The following is a 16,400-nucleotide window of genomic DNA, read 5'->3' as shown; positions in this document are numbered from 1 at the left end:
ATGGTAGGAATTCGCAATATAGAAATCAGAATACCGATGAAGTACGTAATAGACAAGACTGTACACAAGATTGTGCTACGCAATGTAACTTAACTCAATCCTATGGTAGCATAACTTAAGTTAAAGCTACGGCGTCCGAGAAGAATATATTCAATGATTTTTGCTTTACGTCACTGTAAATACCCTTATGATTTTGTTTGTTATTTGCATTTCATTTGAATTCTATGAAGATAATTCAATGAATCAATAAATGGAACAATTCGTACATTCATGAACTTAATAAGAACTTCTTTTGTTCAAACCGTAATACAAATTTTTATGATGTTAATTATAAATTATCGTGTTAATTATCGTGTTTTGTTCTAAATATTGTCGATATTTCAATTTTAATTTGTATTTTGTTTGAATATATCATATATTTAATCCTTTCATGTTTAAAAGAGCAATTATGTAAATGTCTTAATAATATCCTTTTCGCAATCTTCTTAGTTTTGCCCGATAAAATAATATAGACTTTGTTAACTTTCAACTTAAAATACGTATCAATATCCCCAAAAGGACCTAAAATTAAACAACTTCTATGCCGTTATCTGAATGTACCTTCTGTTATCGATGTTGAAGTATATAAATATTTGAAATTAAATTTATTATGAGGATTAAGATAAAATATGAAAATAATATTGATATAAATGTAAAATATGATATATGATTGTATGACTTGTAATTTTTATATATACGAGGGTCATTCAGAAATTTAAGTAATTAGTATGTAATAGTTAACGGCCCAAATTTCTCTTTTTTATATATAAAGGTTCTATTGTTCAGGCGCCACATACAACGATACTTGTATTCTAATATCTTTATTATATCTTTATTTGTATTTGTGGGCAAAATGTATTTTTTAATTATGCACAAGCTGTTCAAGAAGGGAAGAAGAAGAATATGAAAAGAGAAATAGATGTAATTTTTTTCTGGTTGTTTACGTGGACTATCCTCATTTTTCGTAGCCCAGTATAACACACAACTATTTTTTGTATGCCAAATTTGAGCTAGTGTGACCTTTGGTGACCTCTGGAGGGCACAGGATTGGCCATAGGGAGTTTACTCTATAAACAACTTCCCAGAACGTACTCAGCTACAATATATCCCAAAATCTCCCAAATCGGACAGACGAGGAAATGCAATGTTGTTTGTAGAGTGTGGCCTTTGGTGACCTCTGGAGGTCGCAAGGTTGGTCATAGGGAGTTGGCTCCATATAAACAATTGACCGGGGGATACTCAGCTACAAAATATCCAAAAATCACCCAAATCAGACAGACGAGGAAATGTAATGCTTTTTGTACGGTGTCCTTGATTCCACCAATCATTGAGAGCAGGACGTTTAGCAATACCTATTTTTGTTCATGGAAATTTATATTATTCAATAGCTGAACTGGACAAGAAACCGAAACACATCACACAAAACTTCTAGAGCAAGGTATTTTGTCTTCTGTATCTTGGAAGGTTGGAGAAAGTATTTTGAAAACAATGATGGAATTTCTTCTAGTCTTTTAAAATTAACTCCTCTCTCCTTCATATTGTGCATTTTCTTTTTAAGAATTAGGATGTTGATATGTCAGTTCTGTTTGTTGTGCTATTGTATGTGACTATAGTTGATATGAATGTTCTTGTTATGTGGATTTCTTAAATGCGTCGTAGATTCCACTATTTGTGCAATAAAGTATATGATCACTCTATTTCTGAATCTTTTGTTAAGCCGTCATAATAGTTTGTCTTCGTAATAGTCATAATAGTTTGTTGTCACCTTGTAGTGAGATGATGATGGTCAAGACAGATGTAGCCCAGGTTTTGATATCTTCAATTACTGTTTCTTACTATTACTGTTATTTTATCAGTAGTTCATTGGATGCATTTTTGAAGTATTTTTTAACATGTTTGATTTCTTGGGATATTTCTTCTTGGTTGGGCATTTGTTGCTTTTGGTTGCTTGTTAGGCAGTGATTCTGGCGCACTTATAATTCTATGTTTGAGTGGGGTTCTTGTTCCTTCCTTGGTCAAATTGTTTACTAGAAATTGTTTGTGGTCCTTTGTAGAGTCTCTACAGGTCTGGATAGTTGGTTAATACAGTACTGACTGAATATTCTAGGAGCCCTTGAGTGCTTGATTTTTTAATTGGTTCACGGGGAAATTACTTGCGCTTGTACAATGACCCCACAAATGAAGCAAAAGCGCCTCGGTTGGTGGTGAGTCCATTTTGTATAAGAAACGCAACTTATTGAGGTCTCTTGTGAAGTGATTCTTGAAGAAAAGGATTTTAGATACATTGTGGAAGGTTACTTTCTGAGATTGAAGATTTTTTCAGATGTATTCAGTTGACATCTGATGAGATATCACGCAGAAAATTGTGACCTTGATGTCTTTGTATATATGTGGTTCTTCTTTGTGGGTGTGTATGTATTTTCGTGTAGTTGATACAGGTCTGGACAGTTAGTTAATACATGCCCAAGGGGCCACATGTATGTGATGACGGAATTTTCTCTGTACGTGATTTGATATACTTTTATACATATATCTTCCTTATTTAGATACATATTGATGAGTTCAAGATCTTATAATAGGTCAATATCCAGCACGAATTCAACTACCGCTGGGTGCTCCTGAAGCTGTTTGTCTTCTTGCTATTTTTGGCTTCCTTTACTCCGTAGTGCTCTTTCTTTCCGTTTTCAGACGCGAGAAGAAATACTTCTTGTTCTATAGGTGTTACCGACCGAACACAGAGTGAATCGGAATCATATTATTTGTGGGTCACTTGCCGCAAACTTGAACCTTTCATCGGTCTTGAGCTAACGTCTTTGTCTTGTAGAAATTTTCTGTTTTAATACTGTCCGTCAATTGTAACATATTTCACTTGCTCTCATTTTTCCTGCCACCATACCTTCTAGTATGGTCTTCGTGATGCAGTTCCTTTTCAATCATTTTCCCATCCAGTTTCACTTCTATCTCTTTACATCTAAAATGCTTTCCCCTCTCAATATTTCTTACATTGTATTCGTCTTCTATTCGATCCAGCTAATTGTCTCAATCCTTCTCCACACTCACATTTTGAAAGCCTGCGGTCTTTATTCATTGCTTTTACATAACGTTCGTGCTTCCGCCACGATGAAATATATCAGTTTAACGTCCCAGTTTATGTGCTTTAGGCTAAGAAAAACGATGATTAAGGCAAGTGAATAATGATGGAAGATTTTATGGAATGAAAAAATGGGAAGAAACGGCAGTATCTCGAGAAAATTCACGGACACGATGTTGTCCACCCCAAAATTACTTGGCCGGGAATCGAACCAGGAACCTCATGCATCAGAAGTCTCTGTTTCGATTCCCGGCCACCGTGAGATCAGAAGTTCCATACCACTGAGCCATCGTGACCCCGCTTCCACTCATAGAGTACAACACTCCACTGAAAACTTTTTTTGAGTCTTTTCTTGAATATTTTTTATTAAAAAACACAAAATATATTTTTCTTCCTTCTAAATCTTTCTTTCGTCATTCCTATCCATATTTTTATTTCGCTTTCGTATTTCATGTCCGCCATAATAACACTATTCAGGCATCGAAAACTAGTCGCGTGTTCTACTTACTCCCTCCTACTTCTATGTTTGATACCCAGCTGTTTTGTTCCAGTCACTAATGATTTTGTGTTTCTAGTTTTTATTTCCATCGCATATTCTTAATAGCTTCCTTTCAAATTTATTAACACATGATTATCTTTCTTTTGAAGTGAATAAAAAATCAAATGCAATATTTCTTTACACTACATGGACTAATTTAGTTGAAAAATGAATATGAAATCAGTGAAATGAAAATGTTTTTAACGTTTAGTTCTATTTGAACAATATGGAAACATACTTTTACTTATAACCAAATCAAAAACTGAATTATCAGGGTAACGCCCATTTTATACCTTCATTATTTTAAATTTTCGTCATTCACATTTCCCTTACTTTACCTCAGTTGTTTTCATTTCCGTTAGCTGTAATATTGAATTATTGAAGACATAGCAGTCCGTGCTGTGTATTGATTGATGGAGAGCAGTTGAGAGACCCAGGGAGAGCCGGAGAATAACTATGGAGTTCGATATTGTGGCGCAACTATTAATAATAGAACAAGATACTAATCTCAAAAGTACCTAACCTACTATTTATTTTTATACATTTTTTTACAGTTGCAAACTGCGACGTTGTTTGAAGTATACTTGTCACAGGTATTGACATTACCGCTTTTTTCCCTCTCAAAATACTCCCTTACACACGCACACACATTATATATATATATATATATATATATATATATATATGTGTGTGTATATATATACACTAACCCCTACAATGAAACATGTGAAGACCACATAGAACGAACTGCATTTCTGTGGTTAACTACAGCTCATTCGAGTGACAAAGTTCTCTTTGTTCTAGGACAAATTGTCTGACTTTATGCAACTAGTGATGTCCCTTTGAATGTTTCTCAACCTCTTGTTATAGTCAAATGGCAGATCCTCTTTCATGTTTCCCTTCCCCCATTATCCACAACGATATGTTCAACCTTTACAATAGACAAACCATGGAGTTGACTAATTGACGAACACAGAAAATCCATTGCCCAAACAGGAAATGGTAGGCATGTTTTTGTATACATTGTAGTTGCATGGATGTCTCTAGCTGTTACCAGCTACATGAGCGTTCACTGTTTTGTGTGTTAAATCTATGGTAATTGTAGCTACAGACCGATAGACTCTATCTGTTGCACATTGAAATAGACACAAACACGGGTATTGAAACGTGTAATACATTGTAGATACTTTTGAAGAACTAGCATCTTTATTTTAATTTACGTACAACAAGATTTAAATTGAACATTTAACACAACTACAATTTGTTTTTCTTGTTTTTATTTTTGAGTGTAACGTTTCACAATTGTGCTGCGAGGCTAAGGGAGACGGTGATGATGATAATTAACGGAGTGAGAGAAAATGGGAAAATCCCGAGAAAATCCACGTACACGGGGTTTGTCCACCGCAAAGCCCACTTGGCGAGAATTACCGTTTGTCGTTTTACTTTCAAATATTATTTCATTAAATTTATACTGAAAAAAATAATAGTGGAATGCGCTTTAAGAACGCTTGATATTTAAAATGGTCTGCAATGCTTCTACTAAAACTACAAGAAGTCCAGAAAAATGGTTTGTAATATAAACGTGCATATTAGACAAGCTGAAGATATTGGATTGATTTTTCTTTGTTTCTTCTGTGTATGACTTTTTTTAAACACTGATGTTCTTCATAATAACCAATCTGACGAGAGAAAAGGGAGATATACTGTATCAAAGGAACCCTAGTCCTTCAGGGCTTCAGTGTGAATTGATGGGAATAGAAATATATTGAACATGTTAACTAGAAATACGGGATCATATGATTGAAAACCAAGGTGCCAGCTTCGACCCTCTATGGCGACATTGATGATACCCTATTGTTTCTTCTACAATTTTACGTACAGTAAGTAGGGATGGTATCTAGATTAGACGAGACGAGACTTTGTCCAGTTTCGGTCTCGTCTCGGTTGATAAATATCGGTCTCAGTCTCGTCTCAAATCAAAAATCGTCATCTCTGTCTCGGTCAACAGATGCTTGTCTAGATCCCGAGGGCCAAGTCTCGGTCTCGTCTCGAAAGTCTTGAAATAAATAATGTATAACTAAAATTGTGAAAGTATTATTACCGTACAATCTGTCGTTTTCGCTTATTTTTTGTCTTTATTTCTCACTTAGAATTATGGTATGGTATGGTATGGTATCTATTGTACCTCTTCATAGCTAATTTGCTAGCGCTAATGCTTTCCATGAATGTGTTGCAAGTACGTAGAATCATCAGTGGGTATATCATACCTGGGATAAAACCCTAATAGTAACCCATATTTCACTTTCAGCAATATACTTTGTCTCATATAGCCTCAGTACTGCCTATACAATTAAACTCTGTTAAATTAACTCCAGTACTATACAGCAGTTTATTTCCTTTCTTTGAATCAGAATTGTTCAATACCTCGTAATGAATAACGCAACACGTAGTAGCACGAAGGTATTTAATCGTACAGAAATTGAAATTTTACAATTTATCATTTATTATCCAATATATTCTGCTTATTCTGTCATTTTAATAACAGAATATAACGTTCATTATCTTATCAAATAGGGTAAATTACTACAATATGCATTTACTATTACTACAATATATTTTGTTTTAAATTGATCAAATGCTTCATTACCGTTTCATATCTCCGTTTTTAATTGACACTTCATAACACGAACTTCCTGAACCTTGTGGTGGGAGCTACGGTACTCATCTTTGCTATGTGTGGTCTCAGGTTGGATCACCAAACAAGTTAGATTCAAAGTACGATGTTTCGCATAGTTCGCGTCTCACTTTCAGTACATTCTGTTTCTTATACGAGTCCATAAGGTTGTAATGCATTACATAAGCATATATCCAGTGCCGTAACTAGGCAGTGCTCCGGGGCCCTCACCCTCGAAGAAGTCAGTCAGGCTTACAGAATTTCTGCTCTGAGAACTGAATAAAGGGTAATACCTAAGAAATTGAACAATTTAATGCTATAATTTGAATAAATTGTCATGGATACTGCAGACCTATCTGTTTGTACGCCAGGAAAAATGTTGCTCCTCGGTGGTGACGAAATCAGCATTGGGGGCCCACAGAGTTATTGTTATTCAACTAAGTAGGACAAAACACTAATTTGTTTCCTTTCGAAAATGTTTTGTTTTACTCTTCATACTACTCTTCGCAGTAGTTTATTGAAGGTTAAAAATGTTTTAATATTATATATTCTTTTCCTGTGATTAACTATAGACTTTCAATGATTAACTGTAGGAATACCTTCAAAATTTTAACTGAAAACCCATCGGGAAAGGACGTTAGGAAGGATGGGAGGACAATATTAAAGTGGATTTTGCATAAATAGAAGTACAAAGTAGAAACAGGATCCATTGGTTAAGGATAAAGATCATTGGAGAGCTTTTGTGAATACCGCATTGAACCTCCAGGTCATAGGACATAGAGTTAGTTTTATTCTATACAGTAATACATGATGTATAAAAAATGTCGGAAACGGAATCTACCATGTAATGTAAAGGAGAAAAAATTCAAGTTTCATTCAAGATGTTTCTATTAGGCTTGTTTGATTGTAGAAAGTTGACAGACAGTCCGGGACATACACTTCTCTGAACATCCATCTACTATTAGAAACAATGAGAAAATTTACTTATCGAACCATATTTCTTTCTTCCAATTGTCAGCACTCCATTGTTTGATGTTAGCACCTTCTTTTTCACGGTTATCAGTAATCAAAGATTCCAAAATCAACTCGAAAGTGGTTGTTAACATTTATGCAGCTCTCGTCTGACTCTTTTTATACGAGGGCTGATCAACAAAAACTGAGATTGATTATTGTCCCGCAGTTTCCTTTGCTGCCGAATGCCGGCACGTTTGATAGTTGAGAGTTGTGTTTCATGTATACTCTAACTAGGTGGCAGCATTGTCTTATCGATAGGTGGGAGTGATCCACTGTATTTTAGACAGTGCTTCCATTTCGCCTCACAACGTGCTGTGTATATGCGTACAATGGAGGTTACACGAAAAGAACAGTATAGAGCAATAAAGTTTTGTTTTCGCTTGAACCATACAGCTTCTGAAACATACGAAAACCTCAAGCAAGCTTACGGTGAAAGTCCATTACCTCGAGCAACAGTGTTTCGGTGGTTCAAAGAATTCAAAGAAGGACGAGTTTCATGCGTTAAACAAGGTGGACCTGGTGTTTCAGCCTCTCTTGTGACAGAAAGAAACATCAATACTGCTGCTGTGATTGTCCGTGAAGATCGAAGAATAACATTACGTAAAGTAAGTGAAGTGTTGGGAATTTCATATGGTAGTGTTTTTCCAATAATGCACGATCACCTCCATATGTCCCATTTTTTTCCCCTTTGGGTACCACGACTGTTGACTCCGGAACAAAAGGTTGTGCGAGTTGAGACTTCCCGTGAGGTACTGCGTTCCTTTGCTGAGGGAGATAAGTTTCTTCAGTCAATTATCACTGGAGATGAAACTTGGTAACATTACTAAGATCCAGAGAGAAAGTAAGCGAGGGAATCGCAAAGTGTGAGGTGATTCTGAAGGACATATCAAAAAATGGCATGTATCACGTGTTTCAGGAATGGCAGGAACGTTATAAGAAGTGCATTCACTCAGGAGGGGACTACTTTGATGAAGATCATGTGAACATAGAGTTTGAGTGCGAGGGCCATCCGGAAAGTGGTATCCGTTTGCGCCGCATGAAGCGCTGATGACTCGGGGAGCCGCTGGGCAAGGTCAGACCGCTTGTCTGCCTGCTCTGTGTGAGGTTGCGTGACGCTAGCAGTGCCTCTGTTGTGTCTGTGCTCGTTTATAATGATCAAATGAATTGAGAACCCCGCCAGTTGTGAAGTGAGGACCGTGATAAATTTCTTAATGCACGAAACGTTCGACCTTGTGAAATTCATCGCCAATTAAAGGAGGTGTATGGAGACAATGTGATGGACGAGTCCTCTGTTTGCCGCTGGTGTCGCAACTTCAACCTGGGAAGGGGGAGTACACACGACGAGGAGCGTTCACGGAGACCATCTGTCATTACAGACGAACTCCTGAGGTCAGTAGACGAATGCGTGAGGAAGGATCGACGCGTCATAATTGATGAACTCTGTGAACATTTTCCTAATGTGTCTCGAACAATTGTTCATGAAATTGTCAAAGACCATCTGCATTATTCAAAAATCTGTGCAAGGTGGGTCCCTTGCATGCTCACAGATGAGCACAAAACCAAGCGTATGGCTCCAGCACTGATGTTTCTGGGACGTTATTCCGATGAAGGAGACTCTTTTCTGAATTGCATCATTACAGAGGACGAAACATGGGTTTGTTATGCATCACCTGAGAGTAAACGGCAGTCCATGGAGTGGCATCACGCTCATTCACCAACAAAAAAAAAAAAAAAAAAAAATCAAGACAGTTCCGTCCACCAGGAAACTCATGGCAACCATATTCTGGGATCGACAAGGTGTACTGCTCATTGGTTTTATGTCCCGTGGAGACACAATTAATGCTAATGCGTATTGTGAAACATTAAAGAATTACGGCGGGCCATACAAAATCGACGGTAAGGTCTGTTGTCTACAGGCGTCATTCTCCTTCATGACAATGCCAGGCCCCATGCAGCTGCGAAAACACAACAACTTCTGCAGCAATGCAAGTGGGAAACCTTCGACCATCCACTGTATAGCCCGGACTTGGCCTCTTCGGATTTTCATCTCTTTACGAAGCTTAAAGACTTTCTGACGGGAAAAAGATTTGACAGCGATGAAGAACTTAAACGAGGCGTGACTACGTGTCTCAATACGCTGGCGGCGGAGGACTATGACGCTGGAACAAAAACTCGTCACACGGTATGACAAATGCCTCAATTTGCTTGGTGATTATGTGAGAAAAAGTGCAAAGTATGCTCTTTCCAATAAAAATGTGTAGAAAATATATTTGTTAATATGTACTACTGTGTCTTTATTGCTCAAACGGGTACCACTTTCCGGATGGCCCTCGTAATAAACACATGTTTAAAAGAATCAGTCTCAATATTTGTTGATCAGCCCCCGTAGAAAGGTCGTTCCATATATGGATGTTAGGTTCTAAGGTCTGTTGTGTCGCATTAGCCGTTCGGGTCCTTGTTGAAACCTCTTCCATGTTCGGTGACCTCTCTCGACTAGACTTGATTTCTTTCCGTTATTACTCTTCTGTCTTGGCGTAATACCACAGATTTTGTATATCATCAGCTTGGACACATTGACAGTCTTGAATACACTTGCTTCAGCTAACAACGCTTCCACAATTGGACTTCTTTGAAACCTCTTAACATGTAGATTTTGAACAAAAAGACATTCAAATTTTAATATATTTTTTTTAATCATTCAATTGAAATAATCACCTAAGAAGATTATAAATGATGATGATAATATTGATTGTGGACAACTCCCCAATGAGATGCATGCATCTCAAAAGCACTTAAAATAAAACCCCAAGTATACCGGTATTTGTGCTCGCTAAGGGACCAATATTACCAATGGAACTTCCGAAAATAAGTTAGAAAATACATTTGAATAATTAAAATAAATAGAAAATACAAGAGGAATGCCGTCAAGAAACCCAGAAGAAGACAAGACGCCAGGATTTGCTTTATCACAACCACTGCTACAGACGAAAACAAACCGGAATTCCAAGTAGAGAAGATTAAATCTACCGGAAAGCACGAAAACAACTTCAACAGCACTATGTGGCGGAAACATACAGAAATATAGGAAAGCGAGTATAACCGTCGTTTTAAACATAACACGAGTATACTCGGGATGTTATATTTTCGATACAATTTAACATCCCATTATTCTCGGGCTTTTATTTATGTTAAGAAGTTGAAAATTGGAGTCGCGTCTAATCTTGCACCAACACGACTGGCCTATTACACAGGCAAATACGTACTGCAACGTCTTGCATACTACTCACCATCACATAATTCAGCATTAGTTTTGCCCACGACATGAGAAATTTCTCGTCTCGTCTCCAGATGAGTACATTTTTAAATTTGAGACGAGACGAGAAGTTTCTCGAAGCTCGTGGACAGTACTAGTTAACCCAAATCCTATATCTCGAACACTGTTTTAGTGCTATATATAATTTGGAGTGATTGTACGAATACAGTGAACAGCATTTATCAATGTTTAAATATATGCAATTCATTACTCCATATACTCCAATAATAAATATGGTTTAAATGTTGTTTTGTATTACACCCCTCGTGGAATTCTTTTGATAACTTTTAGATGAAATTTTAAAAAATCAGAGCTGCACAAATTTACAAAATGAGACTTGACTTCTTCAAAATTACAAGACAAGTCGAAAAATAAATCATCTCGTGGGCAATACTAAACAACACTAACTCTAAAACAACCGTTGTGCATGAACGTTCAGTGTTACTAACAAGTAAAAAAAATATTACGTGCAGTACATGAGTGTTTTAAAAATGAAATGAAATATTTCAATTTAACGACTCACGATTATGCCGGCCAGGCTAAAGAGGACGGTGATGATGAAAAATTAATAAAATGATGGAATGAAGAAAGTGAGAGGAAACGGGAGACCCTCGAGAAAACTCCCCCCACACGGTGTTTGTCCAACACAAAGTTCAATTGGCGCGAGGTGGGATCGAACCAGGGACCCCATGTACCAGAAGTGAAAGCTCTACTACTGAGCCACCGCGTCCTTATGAGTGTTTCCATTATGTTAAACCACTGTATATGTTAAACCACTTAACAAACGCTTTTAAGCCTACAATACCTTAGTCAATAGTTATTATTCTAATAAACATTATTAATTTGAATGCTGATGAATAAATATTGGTATTACGATATTTCATAAACCATAGTCTAGATTAGATCCTCTTTAAATCATGCTTCAACACTCTCTTTTGGTGGACGAGTTCATAGGTTCAAGCACTTCTTCGAGTAGAAACCCTTGAATAAAAACATAATTGCGAATCCAAATTTAAGTGTATGTTTTCTTCCTTTGTAAACTTGGTGTTGCGTACGGTATTAAAGCATAACCACACGCAACAACTAACATATTCACAAACAACTCACATAGTCTACCAAACTGGCGTACTAATAGTCTGGTTCTTTTAGGAAGAACCAAAATGCTTTACCAAATTATTTCAAAATTAATTATCCATTGCATGTTATGTACTAATATTTCATAATTTAGAGGACGGAACTGAGTGATTAGCTCTGTGATTTCTCAATCGGGGGTTTCAAGTTCGAATCGCAAGGCTGATCATATATTTTTTTAATTATATCTAGATTAATGCTGGGATAGTACTTTTAAATACAAATCATTGAAAAAATAATTTCCATACTTCATTGCCAAATTTTCCACTGTAAAATGTCTGCAGAGTTTTATATAAAACGAAGTTCACTTACATTTTTAATCTACTTCATGATTTCAGTTTAAGGACGTTCAGGGCCGGCTTTAAGCCGGTTGGACCGATTGCTCCCAATCAGGCCCCGCGCCTAAGGAGGTCCCGTGCTAGTGCTGTCTATTCTACTCTCCAGTGCCGTTTTAACAGCATATTAAAGTGTGTTGTGGTCCCTATGTTTAAATTTTACTCCTAATACATGTAATTCTGTTCGCGGGGCTCCCGGCCAAGTAGCTATGATACCGTTAAGATGGCTCTGCTATTCTCGATTGCCAAGTACACACAACATATTTTAATACAGGTACATCCATGGACTCTATAAAGGAGGACATGGCCTCTCCCTAACAAGTAAATGAATAATTTGTATTAAGTTTCCGGGAATAAGCAAATATTTTCTGAATTTAATGCTGCAGTAGTTTCTTTCTGCACAGCCCCAACACCCCTAACACTCCCTCAAATTTCCTTACACACATCCCTGGTAGTAAAAATATTGTTTTCTTTGAGTATGTGTAAAAATGTGTATCATTATTCTTGGTGCACACCGTCTTTTATTTTGAACACCCCACTAAGTAAAAATTCGTGGCGTTCTTACTGGTTATGTCATGTAACACTACCGCAAATACCGAGATGGCATCAAATAAATCAGCCTCAGTGCAACTTCTTTGCATATCCTTTCTCTTATTTCAGTTATATTAAAAACACAAAACAGAGGACAACTTTGCCCTCTTCTGCGGAAAATCCCGTGGATATACTTTTTTAAAAAATCGAGTCAGGAAAGCCGAATGTATACTAGTACTGAATAGGTGTCTGCTTATGAAAGTGTCTTCCAACTCGAATATTCCAATAGAAAATACTATGTCATCCACCTTTCATCAGTTCCTTAAGGTTTGTAATCGTCTCATCACCATTTCATTTTGTCTGCAGTCGATAACGATTTCAAACTGATTATACTTTTCATAAGTGGCTACCTACGATGTTCTCACTAACGTGCATTAGGTTTCCCTGACTTGAATTCTTTTCAAAAAGATACAGCTGTTAAGAAATATTTGAACCAATGAATTCACATCAATGTGCATTTCATATCTTACAAATATACACTTATGGAAACGTAGACTTTACTATTGTATTTCTCGTAAAATTATAGCCAAATTTGGTAAAATTAACATGACCCCCTTCCTATTTAAAAAAAAGATAAAAGATGGCCGGCTTCAAGATGGCAACCATGCTAAGCATAAGCTCAAATAGATGTCTACTTCCTCCCGCTGTCGATTAATGTATTTGTTTTTAATCCCTTTACCCGATTTACAAATAAAATGAAATTTTCAAACTTGAACCACACTGTCATGGCTTATTCTGATCAATCAGATTTTTGGCCACTCGCGGCCGTCTTTATGGGTGGAAGAATTTTAAACTTTGCTTACGCTCGTTTCTTGATATTCCACACATCTCTGCCAAGTTTTGTCAAGAAACTAGATTTCGACATAGATAGGTTTACTCGTAAGAGAAGAAAACTATGAATACTGGCACAGAATCTTCTTGAAAAACTGCAAGGCATAAGGATGAAATATGTATTTTAAAATTCATTCACTGTCTGCATTTCCATTTGAGTTATTTCTCTGAAACATTAGCTGCTATAAGCAATGAACAGGGTGAGCGCTTTCACACCAGATAATTTTGCAGATGGGAAAAGTTTATAAAGGGAAATGAGTATAACCACTGGAGCAACAGGAAGAACGCAATCTGTCTATCTACCTATATCTATTTATCAATCAATCTGGTGCAAGTTAGTTTTAAACCTGGGGCCTCGCAGAATGTTCCAAATCGGACCCCGCACTACCTAAGGCCGGCCCTGAGGACGTTGAATTTTTAGGAAAGTTTGAATCACGAAAATGAAATCCAGGTTTCCAATCTTCATGTTTGTTACAAAGTTTCGAATATTTTATAAAGAAGTGAAATTATGTACGTTCTTCGTTATTTATTCTTAGAAAATAGTCTGACACTAAACCGAACAGATATTAAAAGGGGATAGAAATCCGAAATCCAAAAACTTACTATATCGAGTCACATTATGTTTTTACCCACATATTTTTAATACTCAAAACTAAACACTAGATTCTTGTCATTCAGGACTGTTTTCTCTCTGTGTTCAAAATGATATTATATCCTATATCTCCACAACATGCAAAGTATAGTCTTGAAACTTAACTTAATAAGATAATAAATGATCATTTGAATTGTAATATTTTTTATCAATCTTCCCATGTTATTTAACTTTATTGTCTCTATAATCTCTTCCAGAGAATGCGCCCGGAAGTTCCTTTATCTCCCGACCAACTTGAAGCTGTGTTTGATACTCTAGATGTGAAAGACAATGGCTATCTTACTTTGGAGGAATTTCTCGCAGGATTCGGTAAGTTGTAGCACAGGGTTATTACTTTTTGATATTTGTTTTGTTTGATTGTTTGTTGAAATTTAACGTCATTTTTCAACATCGAGGCTATATGGGACGTGGAACTATAATTTCATAATGCCTTTTAATGATCTCCCACCGGGAATCGAACTCGGGACCATGTGCACTAAAAGCGCGAGCTCTAACCAGTATATCAGCAGAGATTGTTTCTGATATTTGCGAACCACCTAAAGGTATGGTCCATTTTTAACAAAAGAGGTTGCAAAAAATTTGAAAACTGCTTTATGGTGTTCTTTTTTACACTTGAGCTTTGTGATTTGTTCGTAATAAGTTCTCATGCTGGTCTGAAATAAATGGGATTTTTCGGGAGTACTGAATAAATGAACACATTACTATATCTGAAAGTAAATTTATTTTTCGGTTAAAGGAAAAAAGTACTCAAGCACTTCAAAACCAACTATATGAAGGCTACAACATATTAAAATAATGTCAGACACCATAGTCTAGTCATATTTGACTCAACTATTAAATTTTTGCGAAACAAATACATGAATGACAAGAATTTTCAACAACATGCTCTTTAGCCTTCTTAATGAAATTGCGTGAATTCCTTAAACAATAAGTTGGATGCATATGTTAAGATGGATGCCTGTGAGATATACTGAAGAAAAAAGAAAACCTTTTCAATACAGTTGTGAACCAAAGTCAGGGAAAGAGTCGAAAATTTATGGAATAATAAGGAAACTTAAGGTATGATGATGAATGAGAATGCACTGGAAGAATTAACACCCTTAATATAATTATTAGATTTTAATTTTAATACACATTTGGAATCAATGGAATGATGATGGCCATAAGATTCAGTTAGCAGTGAGAATTTGTTGAGATTGTTATATATATATAATTCCTATTTTAACGTATGATTAGTGTACGTGCTTTTAGCGCGGGAGATCGAGGTTTGATTCTCGGCTGAATTTCATTTGATACGGATCTCACGTTAAGCTATAGGTCCACGTCTCATACAACCTTGCTTCTGAAAGATACATTAAACTGAAAATCTAACGAATCAATCCTAATTTAATGTAACAAACCGCAATTGAGATAGGAAGGTAATCTATTCTTTGGACGCTGACTCCAAATCTAGAAACCGTTTCTCATGGTCTTTTACCGTTTTTGTTCTGGTTGTTGTTGACGGACAACCATGGGCGGAGTTATGGGGGGGCATTGCCCCCTGAACTTTTTGACAAAAAAATAAAAATGCCATCTATAAGATGGCCACCTACCAAGACCTCCGAGACCGACCAAAAGGTCTGGCCCCCAATACCCCCCCCCCCAGCAGACAACTCCTAGCTCCGCCTATGCGGACAACCCAATGAAATCCTATAAATTTCCTATACTCATGCATAGCATAGTTTAGAAATCTATATTTCTGCTTTGTACTTTCGTCTTGGAAACAACGGATATTTTTAACTACCAGAGACCTTCAGATCACACAGCACATATACTATTCATTTTCAACATGTTTACATTTTTTCTTTAGATGGGTTGGTACGATGGAGGCTAAATAAGAGACTGACATGAAACCAATTGAATACCAATTGTGAAGAAGAAAGCTGTTTAGGCTCTATTTTTTCTTTCAGTTGATAAATCAGATACAATTATTCTTCCCTTTAAAAAAAAAAAAAAAAGTTGATTTCTTCTGTACCTCAGCGAAAGGTTGTTCCAGTAAAAGGTCATTGAAGCATCTGAAAGATTTTTTTCTCCTTTCTGTCTTGACCCCAAAAGTTCACACTTTCTTTCAATTAGATCCAAGTCACGTTCCATATTATTCAATTTTGACAGATAGAAAGGTTATGTATTTCTATCTTCTGTATCCAGTGAA

The 16,400-nt window shown here is 36.4% G+C and overlaps 1 protein-coding gene across 1 annotated transcript in view; it reads left to right on the top strand.

Annotated features, from left to right (window-relative positions):
* Window positions 1-16,400, top strand: part of LOC145694996 (EF-hand calcium-binding domain-containing protein 4B-like) — a 132,514-nt gene that overhangs the window by 33,284 nt on the left and 82,830 nt on the right. The window contains exon 2 of the mRNA XM_081771826.1: window positions 14,407-14,518. Coding sequence (XP_081627952.1) covers window positions 14,407-14,518 — 112 coding nt within the window. The remainder of the gene's footprint in view (window positions 1-14,406; window positions 14,519-16,400) is intronic.

This window comes from Thermobia domestica, chromosome 1, assembly GCF_964235325.1.
Source record: "Thermobia domestica chromosome 1, izTheDome1.hap1.1, whole genome shotgun sequence".
NCBI lineage: Eukaryota > Metazoa > Arthropoda > Insecta > Zygentoma > Lepismatidae > Thermobia > Thermobia domestica.
This window is presented reverse-complemented; position numbering and strand designations above follow the sequence as displayed.